General features: G+C 39.0%; 4 protein-coding genes across 6 annotated transcripts; 2 read left to right on the plus strand and 2 right to left on the minus strand.

The window, feature by feature from the left end:
* Positions 1-1452: 1452 nt before the first annotated feature.
* Positions 1453-4817, minus strand: rps25 (ribosomal protein S25). Its single transcript, XM_007575924.2, has 5 exons — positions 4713-4817; positions 3222-3311; positions 2956-3139; positions 1582-1680; positions 1453-1491 (listed from the first exon to the last, which is right to left on the minus strand). Exons 1-4 carry the CDS (start codon positions 4713-4715, stop codon positions 1586-1588), a joined length of 372 nt encoding a protein of 123 aa, XP_007575986.1. The 5' UTR covers positions 4716-4817; the 3' UTR covers positions 1453-1491; positions 1582-1585.
* Positions 4818-4990: 173 nt separating this feature from the next.
* trappc4 (trafficking protein particle complex subunit 4) lies at positions 4991-8735 on the plus strand. Its single transcript, XM_007575925.2, has 5 exons — positions 4991-5208; positions 5291-5465; positions 6312-6415; positions 8241-8367; positions 8503-8735. Exons 1-5 carry the CDS (start codon positions 5034-5036, stop codon positions 8579-8581), a joined length of 660 nt encoding a protein of 219 aa, XP_007575987.1. The 5' UTR covers positions 4991-5033; the 3' UTR covers positions 8582-8735.
* A 222-nt stretch (positions 8736-8957) lies between these two features.
* On the minus strand, positions 8958-14590 carry slc37a4a (solute carrier family 37 member 4a). Of its 2 annotated transcripts, XM_016662836.1 has the most exons (9): positions 14515-14590; positions 12885-13529; positions 12548-12780; positions 11728-11971; positions 11273-11431; positions 11083-11168; positions 10615-10728; positions 10360-10498; positions 9063-9298 (listed from the first exon to the last, which is right to left on the minus strand). In XM_016662836.1, exons 2-9 carry the CDS (start codon positions 13030-13032, stop codon positions 9132-9134), a joined length of 1290 nt encoding a protein of 429 aa, XP_016518322.1. In that variant the 5' UTR covers positions 13033-13529; positions 14515-14590; the 3' UTR covers positions 9063-9131. The 2 variants fall into 2 exon arrangements, with proteins under 2 accessions (XP_007575988.1, XP_016518322.1); XM_007575926.2 differs by lacking the exon at positions 14515-14590 and having other exon boundaries at positions 8958-9298; positions 12885-13761.
* A 32-nt stretch (positions 14591-14622) lies between these two features.
* On the plus strand, positions 14623-19075 carry cfap45 (cilia and flagella associated protein 45). 2 transcript variants are annotated; one of them, XM_007575927.2, is made up of 12 exons: positions 14623-14717; positions 14892-14978; positions 15917-16008; positions 16163-16307; positions 16387-16557; positions 16651-16829; positions 17657-17786; positions 17872-18018; positions 18108-18221; positions 18311-18504; positions 18600-18824; positions 18933-19075. In XM_007575927.2, the coding sequence occupies exons 1-12, from the start codon at positions 14715-14717 to the stop codon at positions 19018-19020; spliced, it is 1575 nt and encodes a 524-aa protein (XP_007575989.1). In that variant the 5' UTR covers positions 14623-14714; the 3' UTR covers positions 19021-19075. The 2 variants fall into 2 exon arrangements, with proteins under 2 accessions (XP_007575989.1, XP_016518321.1); XM_016662835.1 differs by lacking the exon at positions 14892-14978 and having other exon boundaries at positions 14624-14717.
* Positions 19076-20041: the final 966 nt, after the last annotated feature.

Here is a 20041-nt window from a genome sequence, read left to right on the forward strand (position 1 = left end):
CATGGAACATTTTCAGATGTTTTGTTTTTGAATATTTAAGCTTGACTGATGCTTTTTTAGGTCTGATGCTGGTAGGAGCAAATCAGACGCAACGTCAACTAAACTAGTTGAAAAGGAAAAGGTCCAACTGGACAAGAGTAACATTCTGTGTACCTGTGGTCACTGAGAGAAAAAGAACATTTTGATCTAATAAAAGATGTGAACAGTTTATGGTAAAGTGAGACTTGTATTTACTTGAGCTTCCTTGCTATTTTTGTCCTGCTGAGCCATCTGGGAGGCAAAATGCATCCTACATCATACCTTGGTACATTTTAGTTTTTTCTTGATAACGTTCCTTCTAAATCTAAAACAATTAAACATTACGATTACCTTGTCTTAATTTCATTTTTAAATCCTACTTCCTAGCTTCTTTTCACTTCTTGTTCATCAGGCTCACAATTGACAGCAGGTGTGAACCCAAGATTGAATGCTGAAACTGAACCATATTTGCAGCCAGGTTACTGCTGTTTGATTCTTATAATATTTCAACTTGAATTTAAAATGTCCTGAATCCACTAGTGGAGAGCCAATGCCAATGTTTAAATTCATTTTAAAATGTGAAGTTTGTGCTGGACAGCCAGAATGAAAAGACAAACGCAGCTCTGTGTTTGTTTTCTTTACAGGCTGAGTGTTGGAGGACCTGATGGATGTTGCACGCATGTCGAAGGCGTAAACCCCGCGGTTTGTTTGGCTGTCGGCGCTCAGGGGGTGGGGGGGGGAACGCCGCGCCGTGACAAAGGGAGGGTTAGCAACATCCATCACCAAAGTGCTGCACATCAATTGCCCTGAGCAAACATTTGAGTTTCTTTTCATGCCGTTATCAGCAAACCATAAACCTCCACAGCCAGATGCTTTTTATGGCCAAACAGGGGATTTATGGAATCATGAATGAGTTGAGGGAATAATTTAAATTCACGTTAGAGTTCACAACTGAATTTATATTAGGAACCAATCATGTTAAAACGATTAAGCATGATAAGCAGAAGCAATAAATCCCTTGAGTCTACAGTAGATTATGTAGAAAGTTTTAAATACTGAAAAAGATACTTATTTTTTTAGTGATTACGATCATAATTTTGATGGTAAAATATTTTTTGCAACGTTATTTTTCCTACTTGCTTCATTTTGATAATTTTTCTAAATGTTTTATCAAAGCTGTCAGATCGAAGGAGCATCTCCTTCAATTTCAGCCTAATACCTTCTGCATTTAATGCATGTTCACTCATTCATGCATTCAAGTATTAAGACCCGTCAGCTGCCAACTAAAAATCAATAAACACGTAAATGTGAGTAAATGCTTAGATGAGTCAAAGACTCATCAGGTGACTCGGGCGACAGTGAGACCCAGGAAATGAAATCCAGTTTAAGAAACACAGACAAACTCATTTTGTTTTTACAATTTTATTACACTTTTCATTACAAACAGCTCGCAGGAAACACACACAGGAGAACCTGCAAAAGGAAAAAAGAAGGTAAGTTAGAACAGACACCAAAATACACTACATGATGAGATGTGTGGAGAAGTCCAGTCTCCCGCTGTACCTGATTATGCTTTCTCTGCTGCTGCCTCCTCATCTCCACCCTTGGTGTTACGTGTGTAAATCAGCTGAGCTCTGTGTTTGGACACCAGCTTGATCATGCCTGCAAGACAAAACAGGAATAACTTCAGATCATCCTTTTTACATCCCTGCTACAATCCCTGTGCAGTCAACTCACAATGAAGTATGAAAATGTCAGAGTAACGCAGTAGGAACAGCTGACACATTCAAATAAAACACACAGGCTTCCGCTCCATCAGTCAGCCTGACCCTGAAGTTTGAAGGTGTCAGATTTAAATGACTCATAAAGATGTTCATAGCAGGTGTCTGCAGGTCAGTGTGACCACCATTTCTCTCTGGCTGTAAAATGCTAAACATGCTTGTCATTAAAAGACAGACAGACAGATGTACAGTCAATGACACAAGCTCATTAGAGCTGCAGGTCTCGCTAGAGAAGTAAAAATTATTGGAAACAAAAAATGGGACATGACAAGCATTAATTGTTCTAAAGTCACCTTTTCTGTGTAAAACCTGTTTCCATCAAGCAGTTTATATTTTAAAAGAGGTCAAAACGTCTCAGAGGGAATAAATGTGATTTGAAGCAGGAAGAATGAAATATGATAGACATGACTGCTCACTCATTGTCTTATAATAAAAACTTGAAAGAATGTTTATTGTCTCAGTACATTTCACTTTGTGCCATCTTTGTCTCTGTACTTAATACTTCACATTAAGGACATAAATCCTGAGCGAGCGTCCCCTGAAAGGCAAAGTCTCTCCAACGAGGTTTCTGCAAGTTACATTTTAGGCCTTTCAAGCTCTCAGTACTGAAGTGCAAAACCAACGAGAAATACAAAGTTAACCTAATTACTCCAAAAATCATATTAAACTTACATCTACAACGCAGTTGTAATTATTACCTTAACTTGGTATTTTGACTCTGATGTGACTGCAGTACTTTAAGCTGACCAATGTCATTGTTTTGTGAAATCACAACTTCTACAGCACTTCTCAAAGATGCGTCACAATGAAAAGAAATGATGCAGTGGAAGAACACACCAACACATTTCAGACAAAATGAAATATAATTTCAGACTTTGCAAGGAAACTTTTGACATACTTAAGATACTTTAAGGCCTAAAATTTACTCGACTCCAACACTTCAGAGCTTTTAAAGACACTTTTAAAGTTTATAGTTGCTATAACACCTTCTACAAACTGACTAATTCCAGTATCTACATCCTTCTCTGTTACGTTTCCCACTTAAAATAAGACTGATTAACAAATAGTCAAGCAAATTGAAACAATCTACATCCACTTTCGATGACATCCTGCTCATCTAAATGGACCTGCATAGCAGCCAGATGTTGGGGTGTACCTTTGGCGAGCAGCTCCTGCAGGGCGTTCCTGGCCAGAGAGCCACGGATCTTCAGCCTTTCTGACACAACGGCGGGGGTGATGAGCTTGTAGTTGGGAACTTCTTTGTACAACTTGTCGTAGGTTGCCTTGTCGAAGAGGACCAAGTTGTTGAGCTTGTCCCTCACTTTTCCCTTGGACCACTTCTGCTCAGTAACAAAAAGATTGTGTTACATTCAAACATTTAGCATTTGCTTGAGGTTTAGATAAAAGCTGACCGCCGCTCACCTTCTTCTTGGCTTTGCCTCCAGACTTGTTGACTGGGTCCTTGTCCTTCTTGGACTTCCCAGTGTCCTTCTTCTTGTCCTGCTTAGGAGGCTGGAAGCAAAAAGCATCAAATTAAAACTCTTCACACTGACCTGATGCTCATCCTACAGATACATGTGTACATAGCCCTTCGATTTGATGTTCATTATTTATTACGATTATTGGGTTTAACGAAACATCTCTGTTGATTCACACAATTAACATGAAGCAGCAGAAGGAAAAGTCAATAACCAAATAACTAGCTGGTCCAGTATGAAAAGATTTAAAATTGATTAATTTTTTATCTGTCTGTCCTAAATCTGACAATCTTTAAGTAATAAAATGATAATACTGACAATGTTTAGGTAATTAGAACACAAAGCAGATCTCAAACTCAGTTAATTATGTACAGAAACGGAGAAGCCACCCCAACAAAAACCCCTGAAGTAAAAAAAAAAAAAAAATCAAATCTGGATAAGATCTTAAATGGATTTAGTCATAATATTAATGTAAGCCTTGTAGCATGATGAAATACAGCATAAACTTTGAAAACATTTGTAAGTTCACATTTTCCGGTTTAGTTTTACAAAGAGAACCATTTATTTGTGCACATATTTAACAAGTGTAAAGACTAATGAATAATCTTACAATTTAAATCTTAAACTTAGCAAAATGCATAGGTGCTTAATTTTGTTTTGCAAATGGGTTTTAAAAAGTAAAAGAAATTTGAGGGGTTAGTGCAAGATAGGATAGACATCGATTATTGACAAAGAAAGCTAACTGTACAAACATTTTCGCTGGCCAAAAGTTTCAATTTCAAGTCAGCAGAAAGATACTTTTACATGGAAAGAAAGCCATCACACCATAAATCAACTATAAACTTAAATGAATAACGAAAATATTTCTCGACACAATGCAGAAGCTTGTTAATAAGCACTCGACTTAAATCAGGTCTAAGAAAGCAAAAAGGGGAAAAAAAAAGTGTCATCTTATCATCATAGAAATGTGTCAAATTATCTTTATCAAATATTGTGAAGAATATTGGTGACTGTTTATCATCTAGATTGGAGCAGAAATACGATGGGTCACACAATCTGGTGTCATGGCCTTTTCTTCCAACCACAAAATGATGTCGTTTTGTACCCTTACGTCTCCTAACAATGATTTAGCTAGAGCTCGTAATAGTTTATGAAGTTTATTATTTAAATAAGAGCTATGATTCACGTAAATATCTTTCAGATAGCTTTCTGTCGGCTCCGTGCAGATGAAAACGTGGTTTGTCTAGCAAACCAGCTAGCATCCTGCTCAGTACGTAAACTCTTAGTTATAAGAATTTTCCTACGACTTTTATCGAAGCAAATGACCTGCATTGACCCAAAGGGTAATTCCGAAAAACCGGGGACTCAAATACACACAATAAAGTCACTTAAATGTTTTATTTTCCCAATTAAAACTTGTTATCCGTAGCCTCACCATGTTTCCTCGTCAAGATGTCGGAGCGAAAGGAAGTCCACCCGTGCAACTGTCCCTTAGACAACCCGTATCCACGGAAGTGATAAAAGGAATTCTGGGAGCCTGAGTTTTCTCATGTTTTGTAGTCTTTTTAAAAACGTAATTTTACTGCCAGACACTGCCGTGGAGATAGAATATTACTTTTGCGGACTTTTAAAAAAACATCAAATCAAATGCAGACAAGTAGAAACAAATTGCCGTAAAATAAATAATAACATTTTATTGTAAAAAGGTACGTGTTGACGTCACGTGACAAGTGGGAGGAAGTCAGACCAGGCAAAGATGGTGATTTTCAGTGTTTATGTCGTGAATAAAGCTGGGGGTTTAATTTACCAGTATGACAATTACGTACCAAGAACTGAAGTGGAAAAGACCTTCAGCTACCCTTTAGACCTGGTGCTGAAACATCATGATGAAAAAGTCGTCGTATCGTTTGGCCAGCGAGACGGAATCAAAGGTAATGTTAGCCTAAACCTAATGAAGCCTTCAGGTTAAGTTTTAGAATAATGTTTTGCGTAACTGAAGCTGTTGTCTTTCAGTTGGACACGTAGTGCTGTCCATCAATGGAGTGGACGTGCTGGGAAAAAATACAGCCGATGGAAAAGACATCCTTGAATATTTAAAGGACCCAGGAAATTATCCGGTTTCTATCCGGTTTGGACGGGCTCGCCTTAGCTCCAATGAGAAGCTGATGCTGGCGTCCATGTTTCACTCGTAAGTCACTCTGGGACTGAAACATTGACTGGTGCTGCCATGCACAAGATAGTATTATTTATTAAAAACACCCCAAATAAGGAAATGAGGTGTGTTTAAACCTACTGGGTTCTGGGTGGTAGCAGCAGGGAGGTGCAGCTCGCAGATTAGAACGATTCTGATAACATAAAATATTCTTACATATTTTTATGCTTTATGATTTTGCAACCACAAACATTGATTTATTTTATTAGAAATTTATGTGAAAGACCCACAGAGATCTGCAGTCCCTGGGAGCCATTATCCTGCAACTTTTAGATGCATCTTTGCACCAACATACATAAATCAAATGGCTAATTTGCTTCCTCTGCATCTCATCATTTCTTCTGAGGCTTGCTAATTAGTCATTCGTTTGATTCAGGTCACCCTGAATGCAACAGTCTCATGATGTAACATTGTGACAGCATCATACTTTAGGAAGCTTTTCTTTAACAGAAGAAGAAAGCTGGTCAGAGTTGATGGGAAGGTGTCTGGAGCTAACTACAGGAAGAAAGAAGTATTGAGTATTCATCTGTGTTTTTCTTAAGTTTTGTTGAATATTGATTTAATGTAATGCCTTCAGTGTCTTTATCTGTGGCTTATTTTTGTCTTATTTTTATCTTGTCTTGAAGAAGCTTTAAAATCAAAGTTGTCTGTAGTTTTATTTAACCATGAATGTGAAAACAAGACCTATCTTTTTTTTTAATTAAGCATTTCTTCCCTTCCTATATGTGGTCACAGAACTTCCTAGTGTCATTAATAGTTTTTCTGGATTTCTAAAGTTAATTACATTTGCCTCTGATGTTAACACTTGAAATTTCTCCCTAGGTTATTTGCCATAGGTTCACAGCTGTCTCCTGAAGTGGGAAGTTCAGGCATCGAGATGCTAGAAACAGATGTGTTCAAACTCCACTGCTTTCAGACTCTTACAGGTTGGTACCTCATAAAGCAATCAACTACCATGTTAACATTATATTGATATTAAAATGCACCGTCGTAGAAATCCCCAGAAAATTAACAGATATTATGAGAAAAATGGGGAACAAGTGTGACTGTTTTTAAAACGGCAAACTGATTAATTGCACCTATAAGGCAAAATGGTTTTCTTAATGAATGTTCTTTCTTTTATTTGGGTGTTTCTTTAAGATGATTCACTGCTTCATTGTGAGGTTCTGGCTCCACTGGGATCGATCAGGTTGGGTTTTTTTTTTTAGGGGTGCACCGATAAATTGGCCAGCTGATAAATTGGCCCCGATTTATTAATTCTGGGAGATCAGTAATACTTACATGTGAAGACAATCTTAGCAAACCTCAGCAAAGGTCTAAAAATCAACCACTGTCCCTGCGCCCCAGGTCATGTCTGCACATTAGCATTGAACAGTAGTTTCCAACTCAGCGACTTTCCTGCTATATTTTCAACATTTCAGACAAAAACATCTGCATCGACAAGTCAAGATTTTTAAAGATCGGCAATCGGTCAGAAAATTGAAACAGGTGCACCTAGTGTTTTTTTTTTTATTCTTAAAATTTTATATATCCATCCATCCATTCATCCATTTTCTTTACACCCTTGTCCCTCAGTGGGGTCGGGAGGGTTGCTGGTGCCCATCTCCAGCTTCGTTCTGGGAGAGAGGCGGGGTACACCCTGGACAGGTCGCCAGTCTGTCACAGGGCCAATTTTATATATATTATTTTTAAATGCTAAAACTGACAGACACATTTCAAATAAATATGCATCAAAATCTGATACAGGTTTATTCATAATTTATCAGTTTTTGACAAGATCCCTTGGTACTACAAAAAGCGATCGATTCCTTCTGAGAAACCATTTTACATTAACATTTTTCTGCCTTTGTCCTTCATTTGTTAAATTTGCCGGATGTAAGTAGGCTAATTAAGTAGGCTAATAAAGGAAATAAGATTGACCTAATTAATTAAGTACAAGGACTGGACAATAATTAGGCAAAAACTTGCTGATATCCAAGAAAAACCTTGACACAGTGTTAGACTACACACAGCACCCTCCACATCTGTAGACACCTCTGGTAACAATGCATAGATTAAGGAATCTATCATCTCAGTAACATGATCTAATCTGAAAACTGTAGAAAAAACACTTTTTTTGCCAGTAAAATGGTTCCTTTATCATTGTCAGTTTTGTAATTCATACTTTAAAGTAGGGCTGGCAAACTCATTCTCATTTCAGGCTGCAACAAGACCATGAATATTGTCAAATGTTGACTTGTGGCAGAATGTTTAGATAAAACTACTTACTGTTAAAATATTATACATTTTGTTGAGTTCAAGGAGTACTTTTAAAAATTACATAAGATTAGACATTCAAGTTATTTAGCACTATATAAATAAAAACTGAGTTGACTGATGCAATAATATTTTAGCGCACAGCTGCCAGATTTGGTCTGGCGCACGTGAGTTTTACTCGTGTGCTTTAAAGTGTTTGGCTGATCAAATGTTTAGGAACTTTAAGTCTTTACGGACTTCCTGTTTCTCTTAGTCACTCTTCGCAGTGGAAAAGAGAATATGCCACTGCAGATTTGGGTTCAGGAAGGAAAAGTGCTACCACATCTTGCCCATCTCGAAGGCAGAATAATTAAAACATTTATTACGATTTTTTTTAAAAAGCAGTAATGATCAGCAAGGCTGCAGAAAGACCTCTGTGTTATACCCATCAAATCTCATCGTCTCTGCTTTTAAACTGGGTTGTTTCTCTTCGTTGTTCCATCTTTCCTCCTCCAGGGATAAAGTTTATTGTGCTGGCAGACCCTCGACAGTCTGGTATCGACGCCTTGTTGAAGAAGATTTACGAGATCTACTCGGATTTTGCTCTGAAGAACCCGTTCTACTCCCTGGAAATGCCCATCAGGTATCTGGACAGTGACAGAACTGTGTTGCCTTCAGCTCAGTTCTTTCAAATTTCATACTTATGACAGTGTAGCCTGTTGGCATCAAGCGTTTCATTAAGTTTTGGTTTATTTTGTTTTCCTGTCTTTGGATCCAGATGCGAACTGTTTGATCAGAATCTGAAGAGTTCGCTGGAGGTGGCAGAGAAAGCTGGAAACTTTGGAGCCGGGTCGTAAACATCCGAGTTTACTCCTCATCACAGCATGTGTATACAAAATAAATCTCTGATTGTTACTTCTGTCTTGAACGCTTGTCTGTTGTTTCAAATTAAGGCTGTATATACATAACGCTTTGTAAATACTTGTCACAATAAAACTTAAACACCATGAATATTCGGCTGTTTGTCTGCATGTGTGTTTAATATGAATTATTTTAGATTTAACTGCTTAGACATTAAGATTCTACTGTGAAAATCACTAATTATTTTTACTTTCTTGCAGTGTTGCACTTTCCATTCATGGACATGATTGGTCATTGCAAGTTTTATATGTACAATTTGGATCCTGTTTTGGAGTACTACTGTAGTCTTTGAATAGAAAAATTCACTTATCCATTTGGCATATTTTATTATATGAAAAACATTTAGATTTGTTAACTTAGTGTTAAAACATTCATTGTTGCATACCAAGAAACAACTAGTACAAGTAAAAAAAATATCTGAGTGTCTTGCACTTTAATGTCCTGTAGGATAGATAGTAGATGTATCGGAGAGGTTGAGGTATGAGGTTAGTCTGCCTTCTTGGGCAATGGTCCCATATTGGTTCGGATGTTCCGCAGCAGGAAGTATCCGACAGCGGTGACCAAGGAGGTCATCTCTGCTACCCAGAAAGCCATTTCCCAGCCATGGTACTTGGCGATGGTGCTGAACGGTAGTCCGGCCAGGAAGCCACCAACTAAAGGGGGAATAACAAAGGATGAATATGAAACCGGTCATGTTGGGACATCTTTTATTTAATGGTGAAATGTGGTTCAGCTGCTATACCAGGAATAGAAAAAAAAAACAAAACAAAAAAACAATCAATCTTCGGTGTACTGTAAAGGATTTTGAACTAATAGACCACCAAGTAGTACTTACTACTTGTTAGCTGAATAGAAAAAGACACATGGTTCAAAAAAAAAGTCTGTAATGTGTGGAGTGCATTTGTATTCAGCTGTCTGAAATCAATACTTTGCAGTGCCACCTTTTTACAGGGGCAAGTCTATGGGAGCATATTTAAAAATTTTGCATGTGTGGAAGACAGGAATTTCTGAGAAAATTTGAACAAGCTTATTTAGGCATTCCCACAGTAGTTAAATTATATCTGACTATGTTAGTTAAATTTATGTGTTTCTTCTACTGATTTTTATGTAACAAAAACTATAAACGCCATAAAGTTATAAGCTCTATCTAAAGGAATAAACTTCAACCATCTTTGCAAACCTGTGAAAGAATCTAGTGCCTGTAAATGGGTTACTGTGCAGCTAGAAAATCATGTAGTTTAGATGGAAACCAGAGTCACCAAACAAGAAAAATTTTAGTTAGTGAAGTAATATTTAACAGTACAGATAGCTCAGACTATCACGTAAGGTAATTATTTATTAAACTAATTTAATAGGTTATTTTTATTATTAATTAAGTTACTTTAATCAACTTCATGAAGCTACTAAAATTAAATCATAAAGGTGTAAAAAAAAATTCTTTAATGTAACTTGCTGAAACTTGCAGAGGTCCTGCGTTTAGGGGTATGAAAGTAAAGGAGGGTGTTTGCAAATGCACACCGCAATGTTAAAGATGTTTTTTTCTGAAAATTGTAAAAATTCTGCACCATTTTCATCCACATCAGAGAGGTGTGCCAAGTTGTTGGTTTATTAGATCAAATCCTGATAAGCCTCACTAAGGGTTGTGGTTGTAATTTTGCAAAATCTTTGCAAGTTTGAGAAGAACAAATACTTCTGCAGAACATTGTACACTTACTATTCGCCATCAGACCAACTATGGCATGAGATGTCCCACAGTAGCTGGGAGGAGCAGTTTCATTGGCTAATATTCCAAACAACGCTATTGGTCCATATGAAGAGAAGCCAAAAGCAGAGCCCAAGCTCAGTATCCAAACCTGAAAGGTACAAAGAGATGAAATCATGCTGGGCGATTGTCCAGCCTCTATTGTGGATTATTACAATCATTAAAGGCTAACAGTCATTAAGTTCTATGTATTAGGATCTTTGTTACCTTTGAGCTGTCAGCAGTCACTGTGACCCTGAACAGATACATGGACACAAACATTCCAGCCATCATACAGATCAGGATGAAGTGACGAGGATTGCCGTAGATTCTTAGCCCTTGCTACATGAAACAGAGGCAAAATGCAAAATATTCAGAAGGAATATGTAAAACATGCTAATTGTAATACTTTTTTTGTGTTTTAGCCCACAATATTATTCATTCATACTTTTTAGCTATTGATTCATCAAGCATCATTCATTAAAGAGTGATGCCATCTTATTTAATTGTGCGCTATTTAGTAAACAATAAAATCATAAGCGGATCTAATTTCAAACAAATATTTGCACTTGTTCTGGCCTGGTGTGTGTGTCTCCATATTTCCTCTTCTGAAGGTTTAAATAAACCGGGCAGCTGGTAAAAGCAACTTTTTTGCCATGTTTTCCGCAGAAGAGGATATAATTCAGTCAGCCTTACTTTGGCGACAGCCTTGTCAGAGATGTAACCTGCTGCCAGACTGCCCAACAAGCCTCCAACCTCCAGGGCACTCATGTACGAGCTACCTGTGAAGAAGAAAACCGATTGACCAGCCGTCATACGCCGAACTCTCAGCCCATTCCTCCACAGACCCCGAAGGTGTCCGTGTGCCCTTATCCATCTTCAGTACCCATCAGCGTGGACTGGCCCTTGTCTTGGATGAGGAACAACTGCCCCCAGTCGGTGCAGGCCGTCTTCACCCCGAACACCACCAGGTAGGACACGGACAGCAGCCACAGGTAGGGCGACAGCAGAAACTCTGAGAGGGTGCTGTCATCTACGGAGGTGCCTGAGCAGAAAGTTAAGTGGATGAAACCCACTGATTGGAACGACGATGCCCCCAGAGATCGTGACCAGTGAGATTCAGACAGGAACAGAAACACCTCTTAGCGTCACACAGTGTTTTCACTGAGCCTGTGAAGGAGTAAAGTCCGGCCGCATACCGACCTTTAGTCACAGCACTACAAACACACATAACAGACCCATCCGGCACAACAGACAGACATTATCTGAGGCAAGCCTGTGATGAAACAATGGAGTCTGTCTGAAACTTGATGCTAAATGCTTACTCAGCATCGGTCTCACCTCCTTTGCCTTTTTTGGCTGTCGCCTCTATGTTAGGCAGCCCCACGTCCTTGGGCTCGTTCTTGATCACCAGCAGGCAAACGAAGGAGACGGCCAGGCAGATCACCCCAGAGAATGACAATATCGTCCTCCAGCTGTAAGTCTGAGCCAGCACCGTGGCGATGATGGGGCCCAAGCTGCCTGCCAGGTTCATACTGCAGGAGAGAACGGCCCACCACGTCCCGAACTGAGAGGGCTCAAACCACTGAAACAACCAGAGCATCAGGAGGATGTGTTAGCATGCAATACGAAATGAATGCCGACATCTACTGAACAAGTACACAAACCTACACTATACTCTGGCTCCTCTGGAATAGACAAACTATTTAATTAAGTTAGTGGAACAACAGTGAGCAAGCAGTATGGTAAAGGAGGCAAAACAAATCTCAAAGTTTGATTGTTACCAATAGTTACTACCTAAACCGTATAATGAATACCTCTACTTCTGTCAATCACTTTTTGCTTGACTGCTATTAAATGTAGGCAGTAGTACTGCTACTGCTTATGTGATGTTGATCATTTGTTCTCATGGTTCCCAAACTGTGGTTCAGTTTTAAACCACAGTTAAATCTTTGCAGTGAGACTTTTCCACACATTGATCTTGAGATTCACTGTGGAGATTCAGCACCAACCCTTCAATATGTGTCTTTTTAATTACATTATTATAACATGTCATATCTTCGATTAGTGCTATGCATAGTAGTACTATTATGGTGGTTAAATAAACATAATCAGGAATTCAAATGTGATTGCTTTGTTTTGCGGGGATGCTGCTGAGTACCTTTCGGAGCACTCTGCCGCATGGAGGCCAGCCCAGGCCCTGCCCCAGTCCGTTAAGAAACCACAGAACAGAGAACACGGCCACAGTCGAGGACCAGGAGAAGACCACATTGATGCTTCCCACCACGAACAAACCGCTGGAGAAGAGCCAGCGAGCGCTGATCTGGTCTGAAAGCACGCCACTGATGAACTTACTGATAGCATAGGCCAAGGACTGACTGCTGGTGATCATGCCTGTACGGAGAAACACAGAGCAGCAGCTTTAAATGGTCCTAACAAACATCCTGCAAAAGCAACAAGGCTGTGACATAAAAAAAACAAACCAAAGAGTCTCATACCCAGATCATCTTTGTCCAGCTTAATTTCTTGCATTACAGAAGGCATCACAAAGGAGAAAGTCTTTCTATTAAAGTAATACAGCGTGTAGCCCACAAACATGGCCAGGAATATTGTGGCTCTGTAGTATCCATAACTTGCTGTAGCCATGGTTGCAGTTTCAGTCCTTGCAGAGTCTGAGAAAAACAGAGAGGATCCTAAGAGGGAATCAAGCGGCTGTCTATCACAGACCTGCCTGCGCTGCCTGTGACAGTGAACTTTGCTTGGGGATCCAGGGTGCAGGAGCAGCTGCTTCTACCAGGAGCTGTTTGCAATCAGTGCGGCGAGGTTAATGGTCAACTTCTCTACCCTGAGGCTGACTGAATCTGGGTTGTCGCCCCGTGTGCTGTTCGGGCCAGAAAACCACCTGATGAGATGTCACAGCTCTACAACCAAGCCAAGTCCTTTCAGGAAACCCCTAATGACATTGCTGTCCTTGTCCTTTGATGCTGTCCGTCCATGTGATGGTGTTATTGAAGGAGTCCTCTGACCGGTGTGTGTAATAATTTACCAGAGTCCAATAGTCGCAGAGCAGAAGGAGGAGGCTCCCATCCATGTGAGGGTTTGTTTTGCTCTGGGAATCATCAGTCCAGATCCAGTGAGACATGCTGAAGATATAAGTCGAAATTCAGTTTAACTCCATTTTCTTTTAATCGTTACAATTTACATTAAAAAGGCTCTTCTTGTTCGAAATGACTTTAAGTGGCGTAAAAACGAATCGTTTTGGGGACCCGGTTTGCTGTACATAAAAATGACGGTTGGAAAAGTTAACAAAAGAACTTTGTCCTAGTTTGTTGACATCGTGTTGCAAAAAGCTGAAACGTGTAGTTTCCGCATCATGTGGGTCAAATGGCGCCGCCCAGCGCCTGAGAGCCAATACAACGATAGCATTGGCGACCGTGGGGGAATGTATTATGTACGCCTCCACAATTGTTGAAAATATTATTACTTATCATCTCTATTGCTGTTATTATTGTGAGTGTTTTTTTTAAATTTGTGTTATTTTGCCAGTAAAGCTTTATCTATACAATCACCATAAGCCACCGCGTTGTCTTTCTAGTAGCCAGCAGGGGGCGACAAAAACAATCAAATCATGAAATTATCAACTGACGTTTTAGAAGACGCTCATATTTTGCGAAATCTCACGCTAGTTTCCTGTTTTGATCAACACAGTATGAGGCAGTGTTCTGTAATTTTATATATAAGAAAATCTGTCATCCTTCCCCATGTTTACATTTAAAATAGTTGCAGTGAACTGCTTCCTGTTTCTTCTATGTAGGATTCAGCTCTTAGGAGATTGATTTCCTAAAATGTCAGTATACAGAATCTAGTTGCTGTTTATTTTCCAGTTTGTGCAATAAAAATATTCACAAACTGGAATTCAGTGGAATTTGGATTCAGTGTCCTGGCGATGAATGTGTGGTGAAACACAACGTCTGGTTTTGTATGAATAACAAACGAATAAATAACTGCATCCCCAACAGCATTTAATAGTAATAACTGAAACTCGATAAGACTTGTAAAGTCAGTTTGACATCATTTCAACCCAAACAACAAATAATATATTTTTAGGGGAAAAAAAGGACTCCTGACCGTCAAGAATGACCGCATCTCAGAAAAGTTCACGTCCTGTACCTTGCTCCTCCCCTTTTACTGACTGCGTTTTATTTCTATAGTAACCGACAACAAACCAGTAGAAACGTATCTAGACCATGTCTATGTCCGGGTATCTAAATGTGGTTTATTAGATATGGAGGCTGCTTAGCAAACATAGAAGATAAGCTCTCGATACTATGGTAAGTTCTGAAACAAATTAATTTTAGTTTCCTCTTAATTTGCTTCCCTTACATTTTAGGCTACACGAGTGACCCAGTCCATCTTATCTCTCCATAATTAACTCAAATCCTGATAGCTTTTTTCTTTCTTTTTATTTATTTATTTATTTATTGCGTTATTGTTGACCCTTCCAGAAACCAGCGTCCACCTCCAGATCTTCTGGCAGGTACCGCAAGTTGGCCGACATGTCCGGTGTGGACGAGGAACTGTTTGACAAACCGGTGAGGGTCACATTGACCTACCGAAGATCGAACTCCAACTTGATTTGGAATTTTGCATTTCAAATAATTTTTTAACTCATTCAATAAGATATTCGAATAGTTTAAAAATATTCATTTGCATCCATTCAAGAATGCATGGCAGTCTTTTTTTTATGTAAGATACAATGAAGGAAGAATGGTTTGAATGTTATAAAAGGAGAAAAAGACAAGAACGCTAGCTTTTTGCCCATCTGGGACAGAACAAGATTGATTTTTGTTTCTTATTTATGTACACTCAAATACATGCTTGCAAGCATAAATAAAATAAAATATTTCATATCCCATTCCCAGACCAGGTTTTCCTGTGATCATAACAACTTGTGGTTTTCATTGAGGGATTATCTATTGATCTTGGTTGATGCCAATTCATGTTTTTTAATTACAGACTATGCACAATGGAAGATTAAAAAAAGAAAGTGCAGAATGTTTTTTATTTAGTTTGTAATTGTTTTGGAATGCAACTACTAAAAAAATTAAGATTTATCTCCATGTGTAAATTTTTTAAAACTCAAAGTCCATCAAGATATCAGCTGATCCATTCATAGGTTAAAACTATAGGAAAGTCTTGGTGAGTTTAATGCATGGTGAGGCGGAAAATCAGAAGTGTTTGAAGTGCCTGTCAAAAACAAATTACTTGAAAGTTGATGCCTGGTTGATTAATTATATCTAAACTTAGTAGTCAGTGACATTTTTAAAAAATACATATTTTAAATGAAAACAGAATCTGGGTGATTTCCAGATGTTCGCATTCTGTTTCTATGTGCTTTAAAAAGCATTCCTCTCACCCTTTTTCAAAATAAAACTATATTTGGAAAGGTGGAGTGATTCAATTTCTGTGTAGTTTTATGAACTGCTGCTACTGAATATTTGTTTGTTGTTATTCACACTCGAATATACAGAAAAACAGCGAATCAATGGAAGAACCAACCAAGACGAAGCAAGAGCAGAGGATCCTTCAGATTATCACCAAAGACTTAATCCGGACTCTCAGGTCAGGTCTTGAAAAGTCTCTTAAATTTTCAAGTGTTCATGTTTAGTATTGCAGGTGAGGCCATGAAAGACGACACCAAATGGCTTTGGAAGACTGACGCTGTAGTGACATGCATAATCCACACATTTTACACAAATTTCCACAATGCTTGCAGAGTCCCACGAGTAGAACGTGTAGAAGATACCATTGCCCTTCCGTCAGCTGGGATTAGAGGGATCATCTCAAAGTCCCGTATTGGTGTCAGTGAAGAGAGAGAAGCCTTAAAACAAGCTTACCTTAAAGAAAAAGAGGCAAAAATGGTAAATATCGGTTTCATTAAAAAAGGCGTTGTAGTTAAAGGTCAGAACTTTAATGTTTTCCGATCTGGTTCTGGTCTAGAAAGCTGCTGAAGAGAGAAAGAATCAACTCTTGGAGATAGACGAAGCTCAAAGAGAAAAACCAGAATTAACAGAAGTGGAGCAAGATGCCCAGAAGCGTTCGAAGCGGATAAAAAGTCGGGCCTACGACCTACAGATGGAGGAAGAGCAGGAGATTAAATCACTCAATAAAGTAGGCAGTCATAGACTCATTATAGACGTCAAAAGTTAGATAAAGTGAAAGCCATCTGGTGGTCATCAGTACTTCTTTTTGTGCGCTGTACAGTTGATCCTGTGTGCTAAGACTCAAGCCACGTGGGACGAGCAGCTTGTGGAAAAGAAAGAGATCAAGGGCCTGATGGACGAAGAGGAGAGGCGTCTGGACATTATGATGGAGGTGGAGCGACGCAGAGGTTTAGCGGATATGAAGATGATAGAGGACCTTCAAAAAAAGCAGAGAATGGAGTAAAAGAGCACACACAAACACACAGACCATTCTTTTTTCTTTTTTTTTTTACTCAGCGATATATTTTTTGTAAATATTTTACCTTGTAAAAAATATATTACAAGGTAATATTTTTTTTACCTTGTAAAAAAAATTTCATGTTTTTCATGTAAAAACCACAAACTTCAATGCACTCTATTGGGCTATTGAAGTAGATCAACAAAAAGTAAAGCATAGGTGAGATTTTAAGATATCCCATGTAAAGAAACTAACCAAAAAGTGAAGAAAGAGGGCGAAGACGAAATGATGCAAAATCTGGATTTTTGGGGCAATTAAATATAATTGAAGATAAGTAAAAGGCAAAGATTAAACTATTTTTGCTGCAGCTATCAATGCATATCAATATGGTTGCAATATTGAGTTGTATGGTTGGGTTTGATGATGAACTTGGAATATTATTATACCAAGTCATGAAAAAAAATTAAAGTCTGCTATTTGACTTCGATTCCACTTTTCTCTCAGTGAGGACATTAAAAAACCTGAGCAAATGGGCATTTCTTGGAAAACAACAGTGTTTTATGCAGAGGAAGATAAGGTTGAACTTGTGAAAGTTTTTAGGATGAGGACATTTATAATCAAATCATACGTCTTGTCCGTTGGTTTAACTGAAAAAAAAAAAGTTAAATTGGTGTGAAAAGTTTTACAAGGTACTTCATTCATATAAAAAATTGTTAAAACAAAATTCATATTTTGACCACATTACTTTTTTTTTCATACTAGTGAGAGAACAGTTTTATGAATTAGTTTTATCTGCCAAAACGTCTAATGCTTGTGTTCAACATTTTAGAGGGAAGGACCAGATTTACGGCCAGATCAGAGAGCGAATGGAGGAAAAACTAAACGACAACATGCTGAAAGAGCTCGAGAAAGAACAGGTCCACAGGGACCAGGAGAGAATGAACCGGGAATATCAGGAGGTGCTGATATAAGACAGAGGTACACCTTACTGAAGCACAGAAAGCTCGGACAAATTATGCAACCACTATGCGTGTCTTATTCCAGGCCATGGAGAATAAGAGGAAGGAGCAGCAGCTTCTTCAGGAAGAGATCATGCGCATCAATGCGGACGTTATGCGGGCCAAGGAGAAGAGGATGGAAGAGGAGAAGCTGGCCACCACCAGAGCTATGGACTACCTGAAACAGAAAATGGTCAAAAGGAAACAATTTCTATATGTATTTAATCTGTCCATTGGCCTGGTATATCTTTTCACACTGCATGTGTGCTTCGCTCATGACAGGAGCGGGAGGAAGAATTTGAAGCAGAGCAAGAACGAATCAAGAAGGAGAAAGAGAAGGAGATAACTCGGCTGAGGGCCCTGCAGGAACGGGCAAAAGATTACAAGGCTGAGCAGGTAAGTTAGGGACCGACGTGGGATCTGCTCACTGTGATCCCACAGCGGGATCTGCTCACTTTTAAGCACACTTGTTTTGAATCGGATAGGACGCGATCCGTGCTAAGAGGAGCCAGGACATCAGTGACCGAAAGTGGAGGATGCAGCAGAAAGAGCTGGCTGAAAAGAAAGCCAGGGACGAGGCCAATCTGAAGGCGGCTCGCCTGGCGCAGGTTAAAAACAAGGAGTACTGCATGATGCTGGAGGCCAACCGGGAGAAGGCTGACATGGAGAGGGTGCTGAAGTACGTAAACTGATCTTTTTTTTCTTCTTCTTCTTTATTTAGCCAAAAGTAATTTTTTAGACGTTTCTCAGTTGCTGCTGTTCTTCTTTTCACAGGACTCAATTGGAACAAATCGCCAAGGAGAAGGAGGTGGAGAAGAAGTATAACGAGGAAGCGCAGCGTCACGCAGCGAGCCTTCGCCAGCAGGTGAGGGAACAGGAGCAAGTTGCTCTCCAAAACCGCAGAGAAAGGCTCAAGGAGGCCGATCGGATGTTTGAAGAAGAACGGCAGAGAAATATGCGCCTCCTCGAAGTCAAAGAACGAAAACTCCAGGAGCTCAAGTGAGTTCATCTTAGGCACGGTTTCCTCTTATATGCCACATCTCGCTTCTCTGTCTGCGAGTCAAATGTGTCTCTAATGACTAAACCTGACGTTCCCGTTGTGTGCAGGGCTACAGGGATCCCTGAAAAGTATTGCGTACAAGTGGAACGAAAGTCCCGGAAAATAATAACGGATCCAAGGACTGTGAAGGCCTGAGGCTCATCCAGTCATTTAAGAACAAATAAAGAATTTTAGTTATTTATGAACAACACTTGTTGCAGTTTATAAACATATACGAGTGTCTTGTAGAAATTATTCACAATTTAGAAATTCTTGCAAGCATGTACAGCTGCATCTTAAATTTAAATTTCATGGAAACGTTCATTTATTTCTGTCAGTTTGCATTCAACAAGCACATAGATTCATAACACAGATATATTTTATATTAATTCTAGTGAGTTTGGCTTACAGCAAATGAAAACCCCCAAAACCAGTTCTCCCACCACCCCAAAAAAGTTACTTCCTCCATTAGCAGAATCAGTTGCTGAAGTTTAGTGGAAGGAAAAACTATGGAAGAAAAAGATGCACAAGCAAAAGAAGGACCATAGCCTTGGGAGGATTTTGAAACAAAGACCATTTAAAGGATTGTGGGAAATTCAGAGGGGGCGGACAATGATATAATTATTGATTGGCCTCACAACTTTGACTAAACGTCATGGATAGTCTATCATGAAGTATTGTAAAGAGGAAAATGAATAGACTGATCTTAACGGTTCAACAGTGTTACTGGCTGATTCACCTCCATCTTACACCACATCAAACCTCAAGTCTTATACCATAGACTTGAGGGATGCACTTTTCTGTGATAAAAAGCTTCTTGCCTCTCATGTAACATTTTAGATTTTCTCAGAAACATAATTTGGATTTTTATTAGTTGAAGGCAAACATTTTCCATCTGAACACAAATAAATCCTTTTAAATCACTGTGTGAACTCAATCTATGAATGTAACTTTTTGAAAACATTTTTTTTTTTTTTTTTTGAGAATCTTCTAATTTGCCGAGATGCACCTGCAGTCAGTCAGCAATAAAAACGGGCTTGCACTTTAACTGATTTTTAGCAGGTCAAATGCCAGGTGTTTGCCAATTGCTGCTTTCGCCAACTGGCTCAAACAGGAAATTCAAGGACTTCTTAAACATGCATAAAAGAATCAAAGCAACCAAGTATGTTTGTGATGA

Source organism: Poecilia formosa, unplaced genomic scaffold (assembly GCF_000485575.1).
Source record: "Poecilia formosa unplaced genomic scaffold, Poecilia_formosa-5.1.2 Scaffold392, whole genome shotgun sequence".
NCBI lineage: Eukaryota > Metazoa > Chordata > Actinopteri > Cyprinodontiformes > Poeciliidae > Poecilia > Poecilia formosa.